The sequence below is a fragment of the Gopherus evgoodei genome, chromosome 1 (genome assembly GCF_007399415.2).
Source record: "Gopherus evgoodei ecotype Sinaloan lineage chromosome 1, rGopEvg1_v1.p, whole genome shotgun sequence".
Lineage (NCBI taxonomy): Eukaryota > Metazoa > Chordata > Testudines > Testudinidae > Gopherus > Gopherus evgoodei.
In genome coordinates this window covers 268,135,939-268,162,700 of record NC_044322.1, presented here as the reverse complement: position 1 = coordinate 268,162,700, position 26,762 = coordinate 268,135,939, and the positions used below count along the sequence as shown (strand labels likewise).

Sequence of the window (26,762 nt, the reverse complement as noted above, 5' to 3'; positions counted from 1 at the left end):
TTGATGTCCCAATAACATAGCTATTCTGAATGTACCAACAGCCTGGATCCCTCCTCAGCCTGCTAGGAGTTGAAGGTCAGGCCATGGGTCATCCTCCCCAACTCTTCCCCTCTCCTACTCCCCCAGTTTGCAGTAAAGACTTGGATTTGGCTTGTGACTTCAGTGTCACAACCATCTGGGCAATCTGTTCTGGGAATGGGTATCATATGAATTGTGTGTGCTTTGCCATATTGATCCTAGCTAGTACAGTGGGCTGCTGAATATATTCTGGGCTGTACTGCAGTAGAAATAAGGATGCACTTTCTGAACAGCAGGGCTGGCTTTTGGGGGTTTCTGTGTATGTTTTTGCCACAGCGACGTGTATTTTTAAATTGGAAACAAAGTGCATGCGATGCCCTCAGTGCTCCTCCATTTATATTATCAGTAATTTTGAAAAAGCATTTTTTAATTTCCATGTCTGCTCCTTAGTTTTATTTTCCAGCTGGATTAATTTTTTTCGAACACATTTTTAATTCATTCATAATGAGTCAGGAATTAAACTGCATGTGTCTAATGGGAAATACATGTGCACAGCTAGGGTTTCATATGGCTGCCAAGCTAGTTCTGCTTAGTCTTAACTCTTCACGGCATAAAATACCAATAAACCCCTCTTTTGCCAGGTCCGGTGTCTTGGTCTCAAAGGCAAGACATGGAAGCAATGTCACAGCTGCTGTACAGGGTGCATTCTCTAAAGCATTGGCTTTCTCTTGTTTTCCCTTCAAGGGCTGATACAGCCTTCTTTTTTCTCCAAGTTACTGTCTGTACATCCTCTCAGCTCCCTCTTGATACTCTGGTCCCAAGGGTATGGAGGCACCTATATTGGTTCCTGGTTAGTGCTGGCTGAGCCCATAAGAACTCATCAGCCTCTTCTCTGCTCGAGTGAGGGTGTGCCCCTCCCCTGAAATGTAAAAGGTTTGACTCTCCACCTTCCGGACACCGCTTTGCTACTCTCCATGCTAGTTCATGGCTCTATGGTTGGTTAAAGCACGCTGGCTAGCCTAGAACTGCTAGGACTCCACGGCACGGCTTTAATTTCAAATGAAGGGAGTTGGGAGATTCTCCCTTTCTCCAGATGTTCTTGCAGATGGGGGTGAATTTCAGAACTTTGGAGAAATTTCTCTCTCCTTCATGCCTTTTCTTCACACCCAGCCCCAGTTTCCACTGAGTCTGTACAACACCCAGCATTGAGGCACGTAGGTGCTACTCTAATATAAAAATAATGGTGGCAAGGCACAAATATCTCAGGTATGTCTATCTATTTGCTGAGGTGAATTAAAATGCTTCATTGAGTGTTACAGATGTGGGCAAGGCAGCTAATATGCTCAAAACCGAAAGGAAGAAGTTTAATGCTTTACAAGTTCATTTGAAAAGCAGTTACTGCTCTTGTAATTTCACTCCTGAGAAGATCTCTCACACATGCATACAGCATATTGTTGTTTTCTCTTAAGCATAGGCAAAATAGGATAAATTCCTAGCAGGATGATTCATGGTGTCCCGGGTTCTGAATTAACAAAATGTTCAGTAGCACGACGTCTCCTGATCCTTTCACTGAATTCCAAACGCAAGGAGGGAGTAAATTATGGTATCAATCTCTTTGAACTGTTCAGATTACTTAATGCTTTTGGTCAAAGTGGAGCTGGCATCTCCTTGTTAGTTTGCATCTTGTGTAGCTTTTGTGGGCTTTGACTTCCTACCACAATCTCCCCTCCCCTTGTGACTTGGTTCTTCTCCTGACCCAGTGCTGGAAATGGGAACTTGTCTCATCTATTCATATACCATGCCTTTCAGCTCCTCATACAGTTCGCTGAGATTCTGAAGATCCTTTTCAAGTTGGCTAGCTTTTTCTCTTATATCTGCTGCGGCCTGTGCCTTCGCCCCCTCAGTTAAATGGATGGAGTCTTTCACGATACTGTAGGCATCAAACACGACAAAAACTCCTGCGGCTGCGGCACCAAGCACCCTCGCACTTTTGGACATGGCAAGGGTGGTCCCAGCTAAGGCTTTTTGCACTTGCTTGGTCCCCTTTGCTGTGTTCCGGGCTGTCCTCCCAGCCACGGTGAGCCGTTGTGCTAAGGCCTTCAAACCAGGGTTAGCTTTCACCACTTTGAATGCTCTTATGTTGGTTTTTATCCCCTTAACACTTTTGTATACTACCTCTGGAATTTTACTAGCGGTGGAAAGGACGTGTGTCAGGTGGTTGCCCATGGCCTCGCTCTTTGGGGAGACTATGGGTCTGAAATCCACTTCATCGGAGTGGGTCAGTGTTTTCAGGTTGCTTTGGCATTCCACCAGCAGGTCATTGGCTTTACTCCTTTCTTTTGAATTGCTGACATTCTCATATATGCCGACAGAAATGCTGGTAGCCGTTGCTGCTGCCCCTAAGCCAATCCCAGTTGCCATGAGAGCCAAACTCCCCCCTGCCGTCAGCGGTGCTAAGGTCAGCCCAAGGATCGTCAAGATGCCAGATGCCAGGCTCGTGGAGTTTGCGGCCATGTTGGCAATGGTGCAGTTCTTATGGGTCTCATCAATGTTGTCTGCCATGTCCTTAAGACATTGGATACACTTCTCTATCTCCTTTCTCTGCTCAGGGAACTGCTTCAGAAAGACCATGATGTCTTCACTGGCACTCTCTTCCCAGGGGATGATGCCTTCAGACCTGTTAGAAGCCAAAGGTATATTTTGGTCACTGCAACAGACCTTACAGTTGTGCTGTGAAAAATGACTGTTAAAAATGGCCCCTTCTTCCTCAGCAGATCTGTTCCCTTGTGTGTCATTGCTATGCCTGGCAGTGAAAATATTTTCTGACCTATGCAGAGACTGTGTGTTCTAATGGCCGAGGTACTGCACTGGGACTTGGGAGACACCTGGTTCTTATTTTGACTCTGCCATTCACGGCTGGGTGACCTTGGGTGAGTCACTTGACCTCTGGGCCTCCGTTTCCTCACTACCCTTTGCCTTGACCATAATCTCTTTGGGGCAGGGATTGTCTCCTAGATTGTGTGATACAGTGACCAGCACAATGGCGCCTCAGTCTTGGTTGGAATTTCTAGGCGCTATTGGAATTCAAAAATTAATGATACCGCCAGCCTTGTAAACTCAGCGAGTATCCCGGGGCTAGTCTACATTGGAAAATTAGATCAACCCACCTCCATCGCTCAGGGGTGTGAAAAATCCATCTCCCTGAGTAATGGAGTTAAGCCGACCTAAGTCCTCGTGTGGGATGTGTTAGGTTGAGGGAAGAATTCTTCTGTTGATCAAACTACCGCCTCTCAAGGAGGTGCATTAACTAAGGCAACAGGAGAGCCTCTTCCCTCACTGTAGTAAGAGTCCCCACTGAAACACTACAGTGGTGCAATGATAACATTTTAAGTTTAGACATAGATTCTATCTCTTACCATAGGGTGGAGCTGACTGAAAAGCAACACTCAAAATGGCGCTGTGGGATTCCTCACTTACTGTATTTTTATGATCGCCATAGAACTGGATGCCTCCTATTCTTAATGTATTTATCCTCCCTGCACCCCAGTTAGGAAGGGCAGTGCTGCACTGAGGGACAGTGTGAGTTGCCCAAGGTCACACAGGCAGTCTGTGGCAGAGCAGGTAATTAAAGCCAGGTCTCCTAAGTCTCAGGGTCAACCCCCTAACTGCTGGACCATTCTTTGTGCATTATCACCGCAATGAACTGTGACAAAGTTCCTCCTCTACCTTGGTGGATCCTATGCTTATTGGCAGATTTGCTCACCTCAGTGATCTTCCCCACAATCTGGGTCAACTCCTTCTGTGTCTGATCAGGAGTTGGGAGGTTTAGGGGGAACCCGGGCCTGCCCTCTACTCCAGGTTCCAGCCCAAGCCCTGTGGATTGCAGCTGTCTATAGTGCCTCCTGTAACAGCTGCATGACAGCTACAGCTCCCTGGGCTACTTCCCCATGGCCTCCTCCAAACACTTTCTTTATCCTCACCACAGGACCATCCTCCTGGTGTCTGATAACGCTTGTATTCCTTAGTCCTCCAGCAGCACACCCTCTCACTCTTAGCTCCTTGTGTCTCTTGCTTCCAGCTCCTCACACACACTTCCTCTCCTCTGACTCCCCCATCCCTGACTGGAGTGAGCTCCTTTTTAAACCCAGGTGCCCTGACTGGCCTGCCTTGATTGGCTGCAGGTGATCTAATCAGCCTGTCTGCCTGAATTGGTTCTAGCAGGTTCCTGATTACTCTAGTGCAGCCCCTGCTCTGGTCACTCAGGGAACAGAAAACTACTCATCCAGTGACCAGTATATTTGCCCTTTACCAGACTCCTGTACCCCCCTGGCCTAGGTCTGTCACAGAATGTTCTGCAGATACAACCCTCAGCTACAGCTGTGCAATGCCTTGTCTTCCAAAATGCTGCTCTCAGCGTATGGCTACACTTGCAGTTGTACAGTGCTGTGAGTTAAACCCGTCTTCGTACAGCTGAACAGGGAAAGCGCTGCAGTCTGTCCACACTGACAGCTACCAGCGCACTGTCGTGGCCGCATTTGCAGCAGCATTGAGAGCGGTGCATTATGGGTAGCTATCCCAGCGTTCAAGTGGCTGCAATGTGCTTTTCAAATGGGGGGGTGGAGTGTGACAGGGAGCGTGGGGGGAGAGAGAGTGGGTTTTTGGAGTGCTGAGAGTATGTCAGCACGCTGTCTTTTAAGTTCGGACTCCCTTCCCTTCCCCAGTCCCCAGTTCCCCAGATAAGGAGCCGGTTACTGAAACAGACCCCAACTTCCCGCTCCCCCCACCCCACTGCTCTCTCTTCAAGCAAACATTGGCTGTCGGCACTCCAAATGGAACTTCCCTGCCTGCCTCTCACTCATTCAAAGCAAACAGTAGCTGTGTTTGTTTTTTTGATAACGGCACTTCCGCGTCTGGAGTTCATAACAAAACAAGAGCAGTTGCTTCAGTTAAGAGGATTATGGGGCGTTTCTGGAGGTCAATCAGTGCATAATAACATTACTCCTCGTTTACACTGGAGCAGCAGCGTCTCAGCCAATATGCAGCAGCTGTTATTCCTCTCGGAGAGATGGAGTACCAGCAGCGCTAGCCGCAGAGACACAGCACTGTACGTGCCTTGCCAGTGTGGACAGGAAGTGAGGTACAGCGCTCTGGGAGGCCTTGTTGCGCTGTAACTGGCAAGTGTAGCCAAGGCCTCAGTTACACCTGTGCCTTCAGGGCAGCTGCTCCGGTGTAATTAAAGGGTCATTTGAAGACTGGTTCCACAGGTGGCACTGCAGTTGGGTTTACTGAACAATGATGAGTGAGCCTGAAAAGAATCCACCTTGCGCTCTTGGAGCTGTGCCGGTTCTGCAGGGCTAACAGGAGTAACTTGCCATTGCTTTTATTTGTATGCTGAATAACGTTTTTTTTTTCCCTGGAAATCATAAAAATACAATAAGTGAGGAATCCCACAGCGCCATTTTGAGTGTTGCTTTTCAGTCAGCTCTACCCTATGGGTGCTACTAACTAATTTCTGGTGACTTCGTACTTTCCATATTAGGGAAAATCAGGGGAATGATCTGTTGGGTGTTTCAAATTAATTTTGTCTGCAGGGAAAATGAGAGAACAATCAGAGCTTTGCATTTTTTTCAGCCTCTCCCCTTTCCTTCCTGTTGTCTTGGCAGCAGCTCTGGTCTCTCTGCGTGCCATGGGCAAAGAAGTCACCTGCATTTGGCTCAAATGCAAATAAATAAATAATTTACCCTGTGGCTGTGCCCGCTCCATCAAAATGAGTTTGAAGGGCCAGTCTGTAACTTCCACCCTCCAATGGCCCCCTTCCTGTCAATCTTCCCCCCATCACTGTTTTTCCCATCCCTTGGTGGGAAGACGCTGTCAGCTGGAATCTGCCCATTGAGCAGGAGGGAAACTGAGCCACCATGGCTTCCACTTAGCTTCTCCACAGCCAAAGCCACAGTGGAGAACAAGGGAGAAGATGGAAGGGGAGGCTTCCAATGAATGCTGCTGAAGCTAGACGTGTTCAGACTGGAAATAAGGTGCCGTTTTTAAGTGATGGTAATTCACCACTAGGACGGCTTGCTTAGAGTCGTGATGGAGTCTCCATCACTTGAGTCTTTAAATAAAGGTAAGTGCTGTCTTCACTGGAACTGTAGGCTTGATACAGCAATTACTGGGTGAAATTCCATGGCCTGTGGCATGCAGGAGGTCAGGCTAGATGATCACTATGGTCTGTCTGGGCTTAAAATACATTAAGCAAAACCAGATCAGACAGAGACTGAGGGAAGTTAGACAGATAAAGGAGAAAATAGTAATCTGATGAACAAAGGAGTCTGTAAGTGAGCTATTGTAATAGTTTTATGAAGGGTTTGATGACACAATGTTACTAAGAAGATATCTGTGTATGTACCGGGACAGGTCAGAGGATGCAAAACTGTAGAGTGGGGGGTGCTGGGAAGTCTGGCTCTAGCAGGAGATGTAACTCCACTGCAGCCACAGGGAGCTACAGGAGGGCTGTGTCTGTGGATGGTCAATGTAAACAAAACGTCTCACGACCCGCCAGCAGATTACCCTGATGGGCTGCGTGTCGATACTGCTGCAGCCGTAGTCCCTCTGAGGCAGAGTTTCTCAACCTGTGGGTTGGGACCCAAAATTAAGTCACCAGAATGTTTCAAAAGGTCGTGTGGCAGCTCCCTTGGTTCTGTCCCACAGGGTAGCCTGGGCTCGTATCCCTGCTCCTGGCACTGCAACCTCCGGGGTAGTTGCGCCACTCAGGTTTGGCTCAGCTGTCATGATGACGGGAGTCCAGGTAGGCCAAATTTGAATGAGAGGCACTGCAACCCCATGAGGCAGGTCCCAACTCCACTCACACCAAACCTGAGTGGTGCTGCAACCCCAGAGGTTGCAATGCCTGGAGCAGTGAGTCAAGCCCAGTCAGCCCCACAGCACAGGAGGTGCAGGAACTGCCATTGTGGGGTGAGTGTGGGCAGGACTCAACTACTGGGGGGCAGGACCTGACCAAAACCACCCCAGGCTATTTACTAGGTTGTGACTGGGCATAAACATTTACAAATGGGTCCAAAGCCCAAAAAGGTTGAGAACCACAACTTTGAGGCACTGGGTTGTTCTCTCGGGCACCCTCTATTCCTCTCTCTTGCTCTGCTTAGAGATGAAGCTTATCCTTTCCCTGAACTGAGCCTGCTGGCAGAGAACCTTTTCTGCTTTACAAGCCTCACTGGTGCTAATAAATCTGAAATTGTTCACCAATAACAAATACAATGGAGGAAACACCCGGGGCTGTCATGGACAAAGGCAGCTGGGTGCTATTCAGTTGGGGGTCAGGTGATATCAGGAGACAGCTGACCAGCCTCTGTGTGTGAGAATTCTCTTTTGACCAAGATTTCTCTTGCTTACCTCTCAAGGTCCATCACATCCTGCAACATTTCCTCGTAGTTCCACCCTTCAGGAAACAACCTCTGCAGCTCCTCACTATATATTTTCTCCTGCAAAAGCTCTGAGATCCTCAGACTGCCATCATATTGCAAATCATGGTCATCAATGTTTTCTAAAATTAAAAACAACATCAGCCTGGAGTGTCTTCAGACCTACTTTTAAAAGGATGCATGCATTTCCAGTTCTGAATCATGAAAACAGAAGGAAAGAGAAATAGTGCTTTGGCAGGAGCAGGGATACCTTCATAAGTACTGAATGTTCCCGAGGCCATCTTATCTGGTGAAAATACCAGGAGCAATTTCTGTGATTTTGTTTACGTTGCAGTCCTTCAGCACCTCTCATGCAGAGAAGAGGGGCTTCCACCCTGGTAAAGGGAAGAGTAGGAAAGAAATGTGATTCAAAGTGAGTCAGCAGAAGAAACAAGTGTTGCTTGTGGAATACGTTTAGTGGGAAGGCAGGGTCCCATTTTAGTTTGCTAGTGGAACATGCCCAGACACCACAAAATCATCATCATAACTAGCAAAAAGTCTCCCTTTTGTTGGCAGCCGCATGGATGTTGTGGGAAATCTAGCTGTTGATGCTGCTAGCAGCTTGAAACCTGCAATACTTTCATTGCTTACTTGCAATCAATTGGTTATGCAGGGGATTGATGTTACTGCTCTCAGTAACCTCTAAGTTAAATATCCCTGTGAATTTAAAATGATTCTTCCTGGCCTGACGAGAGGCTAATCTATGAAATCGACACATGGATTTAGCCGGAGGTCTGCAAACAGCAAATACGCAGTTGTATTTTGCTAAATGAGGTAATAATTGAATGTATTTTAACCCTTACTGTAAACTTTGCAGATGGCTAAAGAGGCCTGGAAGAAGCTAATATAGAAATTTGAAGATCTAGCCTGGAATTGCTTTACAGTCAAAAAGCTGTTAAGGGTGAGGGGTGCAGGCTCTGGGAGGGAGTTTGGGGATAGGAGGGGGTGCAGGGGTGAGGGCTGTGGGGCTGACGATGAGGGGTTTGGGGTGTGGGAAGGGGCTCAGGGCTAGGGCAGAGGGTTGGGGTGTGGGGTGGGGCTGGGGATGAGGGGTTCATGATTGCAGAGGGGGCTCAAGGCTGAGGCAGAGGATTAGGGTGCAGGAGGATGAGGGCTCGGGCTGGGACCAAGGGGTTTAGGGCATTGGAGGGGCTCAGGGCTAGGGTGGAAGGGCAGGATAAGGGCAGCCTGCCCTGCCATTTATGGATGGGGGCACTAGGACTCTGCAGCAGCAGTTGGTGCTGGGAGTTGGCAGAACAGAGTCAGCATGAGCTGCAGGCTCTGGGGCCAGGGGAAGTGAGTTGGGGCAGGAAGTAGGGGCTGGTGAATACTTGGGGGAGGCATGTGGGGGCAGCAGGCAGGGCTGGGGGTGAGACCCAGCCCCAAACATTGGTGGAGCAGGGCTCCCAGGCCCTGAATATTGCTGAAGCCTGGGCACCATGGGCCAATACAACTCGCCACCCTGGGCATGGGATGCCCTACACTGCAGTTTCTTCAGGAAGAACTAATCAACCTTTATAGTAGGTACATCTAGAAATCGTTAGGTTAATTCGAATGTTAGAAATAAAGGGTAAATAAATGATTAGTCATTTTAACAAATGGCTAATCAGTCGGTACAGAGTCCAACAGGGTGCTTACGACCAACCTTGTATCAACGTGCATATCACCAGCTATAACACATGCTGCTGAGATTTTCAAAAGCACCTTGTTTGTAACATGCTTACATCATCTCTTAACCCTTTATAATGTACCCTTAATATACAATCTGATCAGAAAAACTGGTGAGTACTCAAATTGAGCAACTAAGGAACCTAGGCCCCAGTTCAGCAAGATGTTTCATTAGGAAGATGCATCTATAGACTCCAAAGAGTTAAGATGTTGTGTAGTGTTGTATTGGTTAACAGAGGCATTGAACTGCACCAGTGAAGTGACTCAGAGCAGTACAAAAACTGCTGGGATGTAGTCTGGAGAAGGCGATTACAAGCAAATGGATGTAAAGAGAGGCTCTAACATATTTACTTGTGATTAAGGAATTTTTTTTCTGTTTTTCTGGGCAGTGCAAGTTCTGCTGTGCCAAAGCAAGAAGAGGAAAGGATCGTGAATTTTGACAGCATGAAATCTGGCTTACCTTTGTGGTAAGAGCCAGAACTGGGATGAAATTTGAGCAGATGCAAATGTGCCTTAGGGCTTGGCTACACTGGAGAGTTACAGCACTGATGGTGGCTTTACAGTGCTGTAACTTACTCTCCGTCCACACTGGCAAGGCACATCCAGCACTGTATCTCCCTGGCTACAGCGCTAGCTGTACTCCACCTCGGCCTGGGGAATAATGACTATAGCGCCGCTCTTGCAGCGCTGGGGTGCCAGTGTAAACAGTGATTAATCTTACTACGCTGTAACTGACCTCCAGAACCTTCCCATAATGCTTTTTAAGTAAAGATAACACTCTTTGTTTTGTGAACTCGGGGCTCCCGGAGCTGCTTATCTAAAAAACAAACACAACTACTGTTTGCTCCAGCAGAGGGGATGAATGTCCACAGCAAGGGTTTGCTTGAGGAGAGAAGCAGCTCGGAGGGGGGCAGGGGGGTCCATTTTGAAGCAGCTGCTTATCTGGTCTGAAGGCTATTTGCATTTAGTGAATGAGAGAGAGGTGGGTGAAGGGGTCGAAACTTTTAAAATGATTGAAGGTTGGTGCTGTGTATCTTCAAGTCCTTAGAACTTGCAAGGCAGGGAGCTGACACAGTGTCAGCTCCAAAAATCCACTCTCTCTGTCTCCCCCACGCTCCCTATCACACTCCACCCCACACCCCTCTTTTGAAAAGCATGTTGCAGCCACTTGAGCGCTGGGATAGCTGCCCATAATGCACCACTCCCAACACCACTGCAAGTGTGGCCACACTGCAGCGCTTTCCCTACACAGCTGTACAAAGACAGCTTTAACTCCCAGCGCTGTACTGCTGCAAGTGTAGCCAAACCTTTAGTGTTGAGTCTTGCACTGCAGCTGATGTTTGAAGTGATAATTGTTTCCTGATAGATAAATTGATTTTGTAATAGTTGGTGTTTTCCGTACAGTAGATTTTGACCTGTTCAAACTGCATGTCATTAAAGTCTAAAATCTAGAGAGATATTTTAATCTAGATCAAGATGCGACCAACTACACATACAAGGCCTGAGTCTCCTCTTACATATACCAGGTTTAAACAGGTCTAATTCTGCCAGTGGGGTGGAAGAATGCTCTTGTGCAGTGTTTTCCAATCATTTCAGGTTGGCAACCTCTTATTCAAATGCAAATTTTTTCCTGATCCCTTATATTTTTTTCTCTTACTTTTATACTAGCTGTATTATGATAACAATACCAAGCCTACATCATGTATCTACATGTGTATTTCAGGAGGTTGAATATTTGACCTTGAAGGGTAAGGGAGGGGGGACTGGAGGAGCTTTAGATTCTAATTAAGTTTTCAGTGCTTCACAATGCACCGATTGCCTTTTGTAACTCCCCTGAGGATTGTGACCCCCCAGCTGAGAAATTCTAGTCTAGTAGGTGAGGATCTGGATTGGGAGTCAGGAGACTGAAGTTCTATTCCTATCTCTGCCACTGATGTGCTGGGTGAACTTCGGCAAGTCACACTCCTGTGCCTCAGTTTCCCCTTTGACTAGCTTGTCTATATAGTTAGCAGATTATAAACTCTCATTATGCATTTATGCGGTGACTAGCACAGCATGGTCTTGATCTCAGCTGAGCCGCTAGGCTGTACTGTAATGCAAATAATAATCTATAATGGAATGTAGGAAATGGAGGATTTAAAATCTCAGCTCAGTGCTAGTCTCTTTGGCCAAAGAATTTCAGAAGTGATTTTGGGGGCCCAACGTGCGATGCCTTAAGGGGGCTGTTTTTCAGAAAGCACTGGGCATCCTCCTATGAAAAATCCAGCCCCTTTAAGGGACTGCAAGTTGCACTCTGAGAATCACCAGCTGCTTTAGAAGCTCTTGGCCCAGGAGAGCAGCGCTGGTCTGAGATGTTTTAAATCTTGGCCTTTGTGTTTTGTCAAGTGCCATGTACATCTAGTTTACAATTTTTAAAAAACGGTTATTTTTAGAGCTGATTAAAATTCTGTGTACATGAATATGGAAATAAGGTGCAGCCCCGGGGCTCCTGGCAAGCAGCAAGCATGGCTCTTAGCACTGAAAAGGTCGGGCAGCTCTGCAGGTCAAATGAGCAGAGCCCAATTTACAGTAAGAAAATTCCCTGTTGAGCTTGTCCAAGTGCTTCACTGTAATTAGCATCTGTCACACTGCAAATCAAATAAGTGCCTAGAAGGATGCAGGGAGGGGCAGCAACCCAGCCATGGGAAAGAAATGGTGATGAGGGATCTACGGGATGCTGGCAAGGCAGCAGAAGAAAGGGACTTAGGAGTTGTATGACCCAGGTCCTGTTTGTGATTGCACTCTGGCCATCCGGTGTGTGCTTCAGCTAGTCACTTAACTGCTCTGTGCCTCATATGTTCCATCTGCAAAAATAGGGGTCATTCCTATGCCTCTTTTTGATACGCTTTGAGCTCTTCAGATGAAAAGTGCGATATGAGCCCAAAGCACTGGGTTATTGTTACTACATGTGTTGTCTCCAAAGAGTAGCTAAAATTAAAATAAAAGAATGTTAATTAGCAGTTTAATTAACTGCATTGCTGCAGCATTAGAGCAGTGTCCAAACTCTTCCCAGAAGATGTTAGAAATCCAGCGATACACAAAGGGTGTGTGTTTACATCGTGATGCAGCCTTGTTCTCACTGCACTAGCAGCTCGGACCTGCTGGAATCACAGAGAGGAATGGTTATGGATGCTTTGTCCTGGGAGGTGCCTTGGGCTTCCTGCTGGAGGCTGAGTGCTCTCATCTGCCCCGAACTCAATGGGAGCTGAGCTGTTCAGCACCAGTCAGGATCAGGCCCTTAGTGTTATCCTTGAGGGCAGCCGGTTTAGGAAGAACTCACTTGAGAGCAGACAGCTAACAAAACTACCCTTTCTTTACAGACACAGAGCTCGCCTAACCGGCTGCAGGTGGCTGGGCTATCCCCTAATAATCTAACTCAGTTGCCATAGGAACAAAAACCATGACAACCAAATACACAACATATTCCTCCCCCACTAACAAGAACATCCCCTAAATAAAACACACACTAGACTAGAGAAGGAGGGTAGACTGCCTCCATTCCCGGCTAAACCCTGGGGATTATTTTGCCCCATAACTGTGGGTTCATCCTAGCTAAAAATCCAGGTGATGAGGAGGCCTTCTGTCTCTAGGTCGATTACGGCGAACTTCTGGTGTTGTTGCCCCCGAAAGTACCATGGGCTCAGCAGGGCCGGCCTTAGGATTTATGGTGCCCTAGGCGAGATTATTAAACTGGTGCCCCTGTGCCTGATCTGCTCTTAGCAACACAAACATAAGCTTACAGTATTGGAAAACTTGCCACATTCACGTTATTAAAACCAGTTTAACTTAATGAAGCACATTGTAATGCTGATGGACTAGCACTAAAGAAGCAGCACTATAGAAAAAATTCTGATATGACAGAATGATGCAAATAATATATTTTTTTAATTTATCAAAATTTTATTGGAAATTTATATGAAAAGGTATTGAAACAAAGATTTGTTTTTAATTAAAAGCAATCTTTCTGGCTTTTTTGGCTGCAAAATCAGTAATAATGTCATCGTATGACAAAGACAAAATTGTGTCTTGTTCGATTGCAAGAATAGCAAGACCAGTTAAGCGTTCCTGACTCATGGTAGAGCGGAGATAGTTTTTAATGAGCTTTAGTTTTGAGAAACTCCGTTCTCCTGATGCTACTGTTACAGGAATTGTCAGTAGAATACGAGTGGCAATATACACATTAGGATATATGTCAACAAGTTTGCAGGTATGAATAAACTGTACAATGTCCATCACCGATTTTGCATGTGGCAACACTGATGACAGTGTACTCAATTCTTCGTACAGTTCAAGTCCATTTAAATCAAAACTATCACCGTGCTTCAGGAGGCTCTCTAAGTTCTTGCACTTTGTCATTAGTTGCTCTTGTTTTCCTATTTCGTTGAATTTAGTTATGTCATACAAAAATCCAAACTGTTCATGGTGTACTTGCAAGGTATTAAACCTTTCATCAACAGCAGATACTGCTTTATCCATCACAACATTAAAAAATTCAACCTCAAATTTATTTTCTGGATCGTCTATGGGAATGATCTGCTGTACAGATTCTTCACAAAAAAGTGTCCCTGGCCTTTTAAACTCATATTAACTATGTATTTACTTTATGAAAGTTGGAGAAAACATTGTGAAAACGTAAAACATTGGCTGCCCAACTTCTGGGCTGGCAAAAGTTATACTGACTCTCAGGGAAAAAAAAAAAGCAGGAGAATCTTAGTACAACATATGGTCACTTTATACCAGGGGTCGGCAACCTTTCAGAAGTGGTGTGCCAAGTTCACTGTAATTTAAGGTTTCTCGTGCCACTAATACATTTTAATGTTTGTAGAAGTGTCACGGAGTCACCGGGCGATGCTCTGGAACTGCTCCCCACAAAACCAGTCAGGACTTCGGGGAGCCTCCTGTCCCTTGGAGCAGACTTGTTCAGGGCAAGAAGCTCACAAGTCTTCACCTCCTGGGTCTCTCCTTGGAGCATTCAGCATCCTCTGCCCCTCCGTGTGCTTCCCACAGCGACCCCGCCTCCGTGGAGTCCTGGGGGAAGCCACTGGGTCCTGCACCCCCACTTTGCAGTCAGATGTGATTCTTAGCCAGCCAGTAAAACAGAGGTTTATTCGATGACAGGAACAGGTCTAAAACAGAGCTTGTAGATACAGCGAACCAGACCCCTCGGCCGGGTCCATTCTGGGGAGCAGTGAACCAGACTCCCCACATCTGCACTTCACTCCTCGACCCCAGCCAGCTCCAGACTAACAACCCCTCCCAGCCCCTCCTCTCTCCTCAGCCCCTTTCCCGGGCCAGGAGGTCACCTGATCCCTTTGTCTCCAACACCTTCAGCTGGCACCTTTGCAAAGAAGGGGCCCAGGCCATCAGTTGCTAGGAGACAGAGTGCCAGGCATTTAGGTGCACTGTCCCTTTGCTCTTCAGCAATCACATGCCCTTATCCCACCACCTAGATACTTAAGAACTGCATAGGGGACACTGAGGCACCAACACAGTATTCAGAGGAAACATCAAGAACATTCCCAGTTCGTCACAAGAAGGTTTCTCTCTATGTCTATATTATATAAATAAACTATTGTTATTATCTGAGGTCTTGGCCATCGATCCTGCTCAGGCCACTGCCAGCTGAGTAAATGAAACCCCAAACTGGCAGCGGGCTGGTGGCTGGAACCCTAGACAAGGATCCCAGGCCCTGCTCAGCCCGCTGCTGGTCTGGTGTTCTGACCACCAACTCCTGCCAGCCAGGATCCCGGCCGCCAAGCCCCCCTCAGCCCGCTACCAGCCTGGGATTCTGCTCACCCAGGCTGGCAGGAGGCAGAGTGGGGCTGGCAGCTGAGCTCCGGACTGGCAAGGGGCCGGCAGCCGGAACCCCGGAGTAGCAGTAGGCTGAGTGCTGCTGGCACCCCAGACTGGCAGCAGACTGAGCCACTCAACCCTCCACCGGCCCTTCTCAGCCCGCCACCAGCCCACTCAGCCCGCTGCCGGCTGAGTGAATGGAACCCCAGGCTGACAGCAGGTTGAGTGGTTCAGTTGGCCTGCTCAGTCCACTGCCAGCCTGGGGTTCCTTGGGGGTCCCCAAGCCAGCAGCAGGTGCTGAATGGGGCCGATGGCTGGTATCCCAGCTGGCAATAGGGCAGCAGCTGGAACCCCAGAGCAGAGATGGGCTGAGCCGCTCAGCCTGCTGCTGCATACCATCAAAAATCAGCTCACCTGCCACCTTTGACACGTGTGCCGTAGGTTGCCGACCCCTGCTTTATACACTAGTAAGAAGATGAGCATATTACAGTTGTTGGAGGGTTCTTATCAGGAGTAACAGGATATATGAAAGTCAGTCAACATTTTTTGTTTCTCTGATGAAAACTGGCCCACTCCCTGCCTCAAACCAAACCTGTCACTAATAATTGTCAACAACTTAATTTTCTGTTTTTGGCTAAGATATTGATTTAAAAAAAAAAATATTGAAATTGGATTCAGGCTTGTTAGCAAGAATTTTTGGCAAACAAAGTTGTTAAATGACAATCTAAATGGCAACACAGTACTGCTTTCATGCTTGGCTCACCCCCCCAGCCTGCTGGTCCAACAGCTGCAATAGACCCCAAAATCCACCTCTTGGGGTGCAGAGTGGCAACAGAAGCAGCAAACCCTCAGGTGCAATCACACGCCAATGGGCACCACCACCAGCCTTACAGACCATGGTGAAGTTAGCACAGCATCTGATCTCAGACAGGTCACCCATGGAACCACAGCAGCTCATCTTGCCCTGTGCAGCTCCCCCCGGATGAGATGGATCGCTGGCAGCTACCAGCCCGGGGAGAGGCGCTTCCCAGCTAGGGTGGCCAGATCCAGATGTCCTGACTTTATAGGGCGAGTCCTGATATTTGGGGCTTTGTCTTATATAGGCACCAATTACCCTCACCTAGAGTGACCAGACAGCAAGTGTGAAAAATCAGGACAGGCAGTGGGGGTGGGGGGAGAGGGGGTAAAAGGAGCCTATATAAGAAAAAGACCCCAAAATTGGGACTGTCCCTATAAAATAGGGATATCTGCTCACCCCACCCCAAGTCCTGATTTTTCACACATCTGGCTAACCCCAGCCAAGCCCTGTGTGACATTCCAATTCTGGCTGCCTGCCGAGGAAGTGACTTACTTTCACTTTCATTCCTCAGCAGGCAGGCAGCCAGCTGCCTCCTCTCCCCTCCCCCGCAGCACCTCACACAACCCAGCCCTGATGGAGGGGAGGGAGGAGAGAGAAAGAGGCGCTCCTGGGGAGGAGGGAGAAAGGAGGGGGTGCTCCGTGGGGCAGGGGGGAGAAGAATGGATGTTATGGGAGACAACAAAGGATACTGGTTCCAGAGCCCCACCCTCAGCCGGGGGGAAAGAGTCACACTCACAGGTGAGCTCCTTTCCCAACCCCCACCCCCTCCCCTTCCCAGAGACCCCAGCAGCCAATCCCATTCCTCAGACTGTGCTGCATTCGGCTCTCTCTAGGACCCAGCAGCCCTGCTTCTACACTGTCTGGGCTGCCTGGAGAGTGGTGCCCCCAGGGAGAATGAGGCCCTACGCCGCTGCCTATTCTGCCTATACCTAAGGACGGCCCTGGGGCTCAGGGTCTGCAGCATGAACAAGTGAGGAGGTGGTATCAGCTCATGCTGGGCAAAGGGGTATCTCAACCGCCGGCAGTAATGGAGAAGAACAGTCAGGAACAGGTGATTTGTGATTCAGTGTCTCACCGGAAGAGGTGAAGTCAGACCACTCAACTGCAGATGTGTCCTGAGGACTGGCATGACCTGGCAACAGCTGATCTACATGTCGCTGCCAGGTAAGATTCTCTGCAGTCCGGACTGTGTAGGAAACAGGTCCTGTCTGAGTGATGACCGAGGGAAGGGACCCATTTAGCTCTGGAAGTATAATTATGAGCCAAAACTGGCTGTCCCGGGCTAAAGGTTTGGTCTTTTGCTCTGGGTGCCCGTCTGATGACTTGATATTGCTGCTGATGTGGCATAATTTGTTGGGGTTCAGAAGGTTTCAGCAGATCAAAGTAAGAGTGCAGCTGTCGTCCCATCATTAGAAAGGCCAGGGATGCCTGGGTCGTAGCATGAGGTGTGTTTCTGTAGGAAAGTAAGAAGGTATCCAGACACTTTTGAATGGAGTGTTGTCCCCTTGCTGATTTCAAAGCGTGTTTCGTTGTCTGCACAAATCTTTCAGCTAATCCGTTGGTGGATGGATGATATGGTGCTGACGTGATGTGACGTATCCCATTTGTCTTCATCAAATTTTGAAACTCCTGAGAGACAAACTGCGGTCCGTTGTCGCTCACAAGTTGTTCTGGCAGACCGAAACAACCAAAGAGTCCCTGTAGTTTTTGGATAGTACTCTCTGCAGTAGTGAACTGCATTATAGAGACTTCTGGCCATTTAGAATGGGCATCTACTGCCACCAAGAACATGCTTCCTTCAAGGGGGCCAGCAAAGTAAATGTGAATATGTTGCCACGGGTTTTCAGGCCAGTCCCATGGGTGTAGGGGTGCCCACTAGGGTGCATTCCTCACACTCTGACATGACATACAAGCTTTTGCCTTCTCTTCAATAGCACTGTCCAATCCAGGCCACCAAAAATAGCTTCGTGCAATTTCCTTCATGCGCACTATTCCACAGTGACCGGAATGTAGCTGTTCTAACATCTGTGATCTCAGTGGTGGTGGAATAATGACACGTCTCCCCCACAACAAACAACCAGATTGGACCGATAAACTCCGTCCTCCTGGACATGTAGGTAACAAGGTCGAGTGAGACCGGAGGGGTTTGTCGAGATTTTCCATGCATCACCAGGTCCGTAACTTGGGACAATACTGGGTCAACGCGAGTTGCCTTCTTTATCTGAGTAGCAGTGATGGGTGTATTCTCTACCTGTTCAAAGTAGAAGATTTCCTTTTGGGCACTATCTTGATGTTTGACTGGCAAAGGCAACCTTGAGATGCCATCTGCATTGCCGTGCAGATTGGATTTCCGATATTTGATTTCACATGTGTGCTGAAAGTAACAATGCCCAGCGTTGCATATGACTAGCAGCTAATGGGGGAATGCCTGTGTAGGGTCCAAAAATTGAAGTCAGAGGTCGATGGTCTGTGAGAAGAGTAAACTTTCACCCAAACAGGTACTGATGAAACTTCAGAATTCCAAAAACAATTCCTAATGCCTCACGTTCGATTTGGGCGTAGTTAGTTTCCGCTTTGCTTAGAGTGCATGAAGCAAAAGCAATAGGTCTCTCTTCTCCCGAAGGCATAATGTGTGACATGACTGTTCCCATTCCATAAGCAGGGCCGGCTTTAGGCCGATTCATCCGATTCCTGGGAATCGGGCCCCGCGCTTTAGGCGCCTTTTAAATTTTTTTACTTACCCTGGCTGCTGTCTGCTCCGAGGTCTTCCATGGCCCCGCTCCCCTGACCAAAGCGCCGGGGGGAGCGCGGCTGCCCCACAGCCCCGCTCTCTCAGCTGGAGCTCTGACCGGAGAGCAGCAAGCCCCACGGCCCCGCTCTCCCGGCTGGAGCTCTGGCCGGAGCGCGACATGCCCCACGGCCCCACTCTCCTGGCTGGAGCTCTGGCCGGAGCGCGACAAGCCCCACGGCCCCACTCTCCTGGCTGGAGCTCTGGCCGGAGCGCGACAAGCCCCGCGGCCCCGGCTGGAGCTCTGGCCGGAGCGCGACAAGCCCCGCGGCCCCGGCTGGAGCTCTGGCTGGAGCGCCGCAAACCCTGCGGCCCCAGCTGGAGCTCTGTCTGGAGCACCGCAAGCCCCGCGGCCCCGCTCTCCTGGCTGGAGCTCTGGCTGGAGCGCCGCAAGCCCCGCGGCCCCGGCTGGAGCTCTGGCTGGAGCGCCGCAAGCCCCGCGGCCCCAGCTGGAGCTCTGGCTGGAGCGCCGCAAGCCCCGCGGCCCCGCTCTCCTGGCTGGAGCTCCGGCTGGAGCGCGGCAAGCCCCCTGGGATAGCGGGGGGCTCTGGGGGCTATTTAAAAGGCCAGGGCTCCAGCTGCCTCTGCTACACCCCCTGCCCTGCCCGCACAAGCCCTGCCCCCTGCTGCCTGCAGCCAGCTCTGCACCCCCTGCCTACAGCCAGCCCCTACCATCCCCCTGCCTTGTCTCCAGCCAACCCCTGCCTCACACCCCTGCCCGCACCAGCCCTGCAGTGCCCACCCTGTCCTGTCTCCAGCCAACCCCTGCTGCACCCCCCTGCCTGAAGCCAGCCAGTCCCATACTCCTGTCTCCAGCCCTGCCAACCCCTGCTGCACCCCCCTGTGGCCCTGCCTGAAGCCAGCCCGCCCCAAACTCCCCTGCCTCCAGCTAGCCCCGCACCCCTTGCCCTGCCTGCAGCCAGACCCTACCTCTAGTCAGCCCCTGCCCTGCCTTGAACCAGCCCCACGTCCACTGCTGCCCTGCAGTTCCCAGGCCAGTAACCTGCACACCTGCTTCAATGAGGGGGGCAGGAAGCAGTGGGGACCCAAACATGTGCACACCCCCAGGGAGTGGCGGGGACCCACACATGTGAAACGGCAGTCATTAATAACCAATCAACTGCATATATGATGCAATGTACGTAATATACAATTTTATTATATATATAGTTATGGAAAGTAAATAATACATGGAAGAAATGGAAGGCTTTTTTTTTAACACTTTTTTCTTTTTAAGTCATCCCTGCCAGGGCCCCGCTGAAAGTGTTCGAATTGGGCCCTGCACTTCCTAAAGCCGGCCCTGTCCATAAGGGGAGGCATTGCAGGCCAATTGTAGGGGTAAGGATGGATCAAAGTGCGTTAGAACTTCAGAATTTAGCAATGCATCCTTAGCTTTGTTAAATGCAACATCACAGGCTTCAGTCCACTTCCAGGCCTTGTTCTGCCCCAGGAGCTCATGAAGTGGTTTTAGCAGTGTGGCTAACTGTGAGATGAACTTTCCATAATAGTTCAGTAGTCCTAGAAACGAGCGCAACTGGCTTACATTTCGAGGTGGGGGAGCCTCCACAATAGCTTTAACTTTTGCAGGGGCCTTATGAAGCCTTGCAGAATCAATGATGTGTCCCAAATATTCAACAGAGGGCTTGAAGAATTCACACTTGTCTTTGCGAACTCGTAGGCCATACTCTTCCAGTCTTTGTAGGGTAGCCTCTAAATTCTTTAAGTGATCTTCTTCATTCCTTCCAATGACTAGGATATCATCTATATAGCACTGAACTCCTGACAAGCCACACAAGATCTGGTCCATAGCCCTCTGGAACAGGGCGGGAGCAGACGTTATTCCGAAGGGTAGGCTACAGTATCGATAAAGCCCCTTATGAGTCACAATAGTCAACAGCTCTTGGGACTTTTCATCGACATGCATCCATAAATATGCTTGACTCAGATCAATCTTACTGAACTTTTGTCCCCCAGCCAGGCCTGTGAAGAGGTCATCGATGCGGGGAAGTGGGTATTGCGCTGCACACAACACTGGGTTGACAGTGACTTTAAAATCACTGCAAATCCGGAGGGAGCCATCTTTCTTCACTATTGGAACGATAGGAGTAGCCCATGAGCTATGGGTAACTAGTATTAGGACTCCATTGGTGACCAGGCACTCCAGGTATGCTTCAACTTTTGGCCTGATGGCATATGGCACAGTTCGGGCTTTCAGATATTTTGGTGGACTGTCAGGTTTAATGTTCAACATCACAGTGATTCCCTTCATACTTCCTAAATCATCTCCAAAAACAGCAGCATGTTTCCTTAGTATAGGGATTAGACTGTTTTCTTCTTTAGTCATCCGGTGCACTTCTGCCCAGTTCAGCTGAATCTTCCCAAGCCAAGACCTACCCATTAAGGCTGGGTAGTTACCTCTCACCACAAACAGTGGCAATTTAGCAGCCTGTCCATTGAGCTCCACCTTAACATCAATAGTCCCAACATGGGCACAGCTTCTCCTGTATACGTCTTTGGAACAGTTTTTGTTGCCTTAAGGGGAAGATGTTGTAGCTTTTCTTTATACACAGTCTTGGAGACCAGTGAGACGCCTGCACCGGTGTCCAGTTCCATGCGTATAGGTTTGCCATCCAACAACAGGGTTACCCAGTATTCATGTGAGCCCACTGCCAAAGACAAAACATGCAGTGGCACTTCCTTTTGCAATGTGGTGTCACCTTGATCATCCTGGGTCTGCTCTAGGGTATGCAGGGTTCCTCTTTTTGTCGGCCAGACCACAGGCCTCTTTTTCTTTTGTTTACAGGCACACTCAATGTGTCCCTTTTTGCCACAGTGTCGACACACCAGGTCCTTACACCAGCATTCTGATGCCTAGTGACCTGGCTTATCACAGCGGTAACATTCTTGACTCTGCACAGTTTTGTGGGTAGGTTCTTGTGACACTTTTTGCACCCTAGGGGATGCACCGATGTATTGCGCCTCCCTTGTAGCCAGTTCCATGGAGACAGCAATATCAACAGCCTTCTGTAATGTAAGCTGAGCCTCTGTCAGTAGGCGCTTCCGTATAGCTTCACTGTAGAGGCCACACACTAACCTGTCACGCAGGGCATCATTTAACATCTCTTTAAATTCACAGTGTTCTGCTAGCTTTTTTAAAATTGCTATAAATTGTACAACTGTTTCATCTTCTTTTTGGTCTCTTTTGTGGAACCGATATCTTTCAGCAATTACCAGTGGTTTTCGGGAAAAATGGGACCCCAGGATTTCCACGATGTCACTGTAAGATTTAGTCTCAGGCTTAACAGGGTGTAGTAAGCTCCATAGCAGGGAGCAGGTTTTAGCCCCTACAACGCTTAAGAACATTGGCACCTTCTTCATTTCTGTAATGTCATTTGCAATAACAAAAAGCTCAAAACGCTCAGTATACACATGCCATTGCACTATATTCTCGTCAAAAGGTTCCAGTGGCCCGGTTAGAGTAGCCATGATTTTTAGTTTCACTTTTTTTGTTTGTTCTTTACCTTGACTTCTACTTCCTTCTGTTACTGGAGCAGCACCGGGATCCCATCCTCGTCGTCACTTGTTATATCCTTGGGGGCAGCCGGTTTAGGAAGAAATCACTTGAGGTCAGACAGCAGACAGCTAACAAAACTACCATTTATTTACAGACACAGAGCTCGCCTAACCGGCCGAAGTTGGCTGGGCTATCCCCTAATAATCTAACTCAGTTGCCATAGGAACAAAAACCATGACAACCAAATACACAACACTTAGAAAGGCAGAGTCCCCATTTCCTGCTTGGTAAACAAGAGAAACCTGATCTGCAGTTTCAGTTCAACTGAAGGTACCCGGGTCTGGGACTCATGCTCATGTTTTATATTTATACCTGGGGGCAGAGGGGTGTTGCTGAAATGTGAACACTGACCACATGCTGTTCAGTTGATGTTGGCCCACGCACCTTGGTAGAATAACCTCCATTCCCTGCCTAGCTTCCCTTCCCTATCACAAGTGGCCTTCAGCTGAATCCTGCCATTTTCCTGGTGTCATTTGGGAGGCATTATAGTCAGAATACTGATTTCGTAACTAAACAAGATGGGCTTTCCAAGGGAATGAAACTGTTTTCTTCCTGTTTCTTCTGCTGCTGGGGCAGTATTAGGCCACTCTCCACCTAGGGACTGCCAGGACAGACCGGCCGCTTCTGGGAGCCGGGTAGAGCGTCTGCCAGCCCCCCTCACCCCTGCAACAGTGGGGGTCCTGGGCCATGAGCCCCTGGGCCACCCCTTCCAGAGCACCTGCTGCACCCCTGCCCACCCCCCAGCCCTGCACAAAGCACCGAAGTTTTAGTCAGGGGTGTATAGTACAAGTCTTGGACAGGTCATGGGCCATGAATTTTTGTTTGCTGCCTGTGACCTGTCCATGATTTTTACTAAAAATACCCATGATTAAAATGTAGCCTTAGGCATGATCACCTCAGCGGGCTGATTTATTTTCAGTGCCTGCATTTCTGTTCCCTGTGTGACCAATGACAGTGGTATTCACTACCCATAACAGAACAGGTTTCCTAAAGCAGAGTGTTATTTATTTAGAACCAAAGCTTTTCAGATGAAACAAATCTTAAAACAATAAATAGATTAATGCATGTCTAGCTTACCAGGTATCTAACACTCTTCCACATGAAGATCTTGGTAGGTAGGTCTAAGCTTCCTGTAGACACTCTGAAACCTCTAGGGTCTGGCCTGCATAATCTGTTGCTTTAGCTCACAAACCATTTCTCCCCCTGCTTCAGAGAGAGTCACCTTTAAAGACTGCTTAGTGTTTCGATCACTTCCCTATTTATAGACCTTTTGATCACTAGTCTCCTAGCCTGGCAGAATAAGTCTTGCATCTTTGTTAGAGACAAGATATAAGCTCTGTTCTTATGTGGGACCATTATGTTTCTTTCCTGTTTGTTTTTCCAATAGGCCTCATTGAATTCAAGCATTATACGGTTATAATACACATTCCGCTACCCCAGTGTAAGTTACGCAGTCTATCTCAATAACCAACAACCTCAAAAATACAGCATATATAGAATTATTACATACCGGGGGTCTTAGATTATTACACAGCAGCTTTGTGCCCATCATACCATGTCTTAACACTGACTTGTGCACTCTCCAAAAGAAGGCAATCAGGTTATATAATTTTCTAGCTAGTTGTCTTTGAAAGCCTGAAACTGTGACCACTGAAGTCAACGGCAAAGGCTCCCTTTGATTTTAATGGCTTTTAGAACAGTTCACACAAGCATACTGATGAGTAAAGTGCACTGCACTGCACTGGTGAATAACCCAACATGCCCCACAGATGCTTACCTCTCCCCTCCCACCCCTCTTCCAGCTATAACCCCCTCCCCTTTCAGCAGGCAGCCCAGCCCCACCGCCCTGCTGCTGGAATCTGTCCATGTCAAAAGATGAGGCAGAAAAAATAGCACTAACAGACCACCTTACCTTTCAATAGTAAATAGTTTACATTTTATGGGGAATTTCAGGTTGGCCCACAGGCCAGCAGGAGGCAAAACAATATCTATCCCCTTCCTCAATATAAGGTCTGCAAGATCGAAAGCCCTGATGAAACGCTATGACCCTTACCTCTCTGGCTGCCCCTCGCTAGTCTGCCTGAGATATCACAGTGCTGTGTCTGTGCAGACTGAAGCACAGTTTCCTCTAAGGAAGTGGAGAGGAGTTTCTCAGAAGTGCATTTAACTATATGTCATAGAGAAGCCAAATATACTCGCCAAGGCCCTTGGTGTGTGTTTACCAAGGGTGCAGTAATGCAGTATTATCTGTTATGAAGGAAAGTGGGAGGAGTGAAACAAAGGGCATGTTTTTTTTTTCAGAGAGCCAGCTTGTCTGCTGGCTACACTCTCCTGTTGTAGGCAGTGTTGTTGTAGCCCTGTCAGTCCCAAGCTATTAGAGAGACAAGGTGGGTGAGGTAATAGCTTGGACCAATTGGTGAGAGCGACAAGCTTTAGAGCTACCTAAAGCTCTTCTTCAGATCTGGGAAAGGTACTTGGAGTGTCACAGGTAAATAGAAGATTGATCAGATAGTTTAGTAGTCTAGAGTCATGGTGTTAATAAGGACACTGAATTTATGGCTTATTCCAACACTCTGTAACCCACTAACTTCCTTTTTGCCCTATGACTGCAGGGGTGTTAACGAGCCACTTCACCTTGAATGGTCCCTTAGAATATGTGCTAACTACTTATGCTAAACTATCTGTTTGATCTTGTATTTAGCTGGGACACTCTCAGCCTACACTACAAAATGATGTTGACCTAATTTAGGTTGGCATACAGTAGCAGCAATTACATTGTTTGTGCGCCATGTGATGGAGGTGCGTGTCCTCACCAGGAGCACTTGTGTTGATGCAGAGTGCAGTGCACCATGGTAGCTATCCCACTGTGCACCTTGCCTCCATCCAGTGCAGGGTGTTGTGGTAAATTTTCACAATGCCTCATTGGGACGAAACGAGTCGCGCAGGGGTGACTGGGAGCATGGATTCAACTTCCCAGAATGCAGTATTCTCCATCCCATAATTGCACCTGTATCCCATAAACCCACGCTTCCCTCTTCGCCGTCCACCATCTCCAACAGAAGTATGGAGCCTGTACAGCACTGCACTATGGTGATGAGCAATGTGAGCACAGGCCATCTGATCCTGCAGTAATTGCAGAGCTGCAAGAGGTGCCACGGGAAGCATGATGATTCCTTGGAGGCTAGTTTGCTGTGGGACATAGAAACAATTCAAGATTGTTGTCAGCATTCACAGAGCAGCTTCAGACAGTGGATTGCTGGTTTTGGGCCCAAGAAACAAGCACTGACTGTTGGGATCATATTCTCATGCAGGTTTGGGATGATGAGCAGTGGCTGCAGAACTGTCGGATGTGCAAGGCCACATTCCTAGATCTGTGTGCAGAGCTCACCCCAGCCCTCCAACTCAAAGACACCAAAATGAGATCTGCATTGACAGTGGAGAAAGGAGCAGCAATTGCATAGTGGAAATTTGCAGTGCCGGATTGTTACTGATCAGTTGGGAATCAGTTTGGAGTTGGGAATTCCACTGGGGCTGTTGTGATGCAACTGTGCAGGGCCATTATTCATCTCCTGCTATGAAGGACTGTGAGTCTTCCCAAACTGCAGTGGGCAATAGATGGCATGCATATCCCTGTTTTATCACCAGACCGCCTTGCAACAGAATACATTAACAGAAAGAACTAGTTTTCTATGGTAAAGCAAGCTCTGGTGGATCACTAGAGATGCTTTACTGACATCAGAGTGGGCTGGTCAGGGAAGGTTCGTGACCCACAGATCTTTAAGAACACAGGGACTTTCTTCCCCGACTGGTGGATTATCCTTGGGGATGTTGAAATACCAATAGTTATTCTGGGTGACCCAGCCCTACCCTTTGCTCCAGTGGCTCAAGAAGCTGTACACTGGGCACCTCAACAACACCAAGGAGTGCTTCAGCAGGTGCAGAATAACTGTTGTGTGCCTTTGGATATTGAAAGGATCCCTGGTGCTCTCTACTCCATGAGATTGGACCTCAATGAAAAAATATCCTAATGGTTATAGCTGCCTGCTGTGTCCTGCATAATATCTGTGAAGCAAAGGGGCAAAGTTTCCATGGGGTGAAGGGTGGAGGTGGAGCAGCTGTCTGGTGATTTTTGAGCAGCTGGACACCAGGTCTTTAAGAAGAACTCAGTGTGGAACTATTGGGCTCCAGGAGGCATTGTAAGACCAATTTAATAGTGAGCCAGAGTAGTGTGTGTTGCTGTCTTGTGCTCTAGCTGGCCTTGCTCTTTTGCAACTCTGTTATGAACCCTGTAGTGAGTGCTGTGTGTAGTAATATAACACTGCCAGTGCACTGATACTGTCTGTGAATGATGGCAGCACCACCCAGCATATGTTGTGATCTAATAAAAATGAATATTTCCCAAAATAGATTTTTATTCCATAACAATGCAAACAGAAAAACATTTAAAACTTAATAAAATGTGATACATTAAGGGAAAAGAACCTATGAAGGGGAAAGAACAGTCATTTCCATCTCAGGTGCACATACACAAATCACATCTTTCACAGG

General features: G+C 48.2%; 1 protein-coding gene across 1 annotated transcript; it reads right to left on the bottom strand.

The window, feature by feature from the left end:
• Positions 1 to 501: 501 nt before the first annotated feature.
• Positions 502 to 24,341, bottom strand: LOC115647016 (apolipoprotein L6-like). Its single transcript, XM_030553603.1, has 4 exons — positions 24,268 to 24,341; positions 7,705 to 7,828; positions 7,426 to 7,576; positions 502 to 2,695 (listed from the first exon to the last, which is right to left on the bottom strand). The coding sequence occupies exons 2-4, from the start codon at positions 7,733 to 7,735 to the stop codon at positions 1,804 to 1,806; spliced, it is 1,074 nt and encodes a 357-aa protein (XP_030409463.1). The 5' UTR covers positions 7,736 to 7,828; positions 24,268 to 24,341; the 3' UTR covers positions 502 to 1,803.
• Between the last annotated feature and the right edge of the window lie 2,421 nt (positions 24,342 to 26,762).

Excerpts from the sequence above, each read along its gene's own strand:
- LOC115647016 (XM_030553603.1), bottom strand. The coding sequence starts at position 7,735 with ATGGCCTCGGGAACATTCAGTACTTATGAAG. Across the intron at positions 7,577-7,704 it reads AACATTCAGTACTTATGAAG|AAAACATTGATGACCATGAT; the intron begins GTATCCCTGCTC and ends TTTTAATTTTAG. Across the intron at positions 2,696-7,425 it reads GATGTGATGGACCTTGAGAG|GTCTGAAGGCATCATCCCCT; the intron begins GTAAGCAAGAGA and ends GGCTTCTAACAG.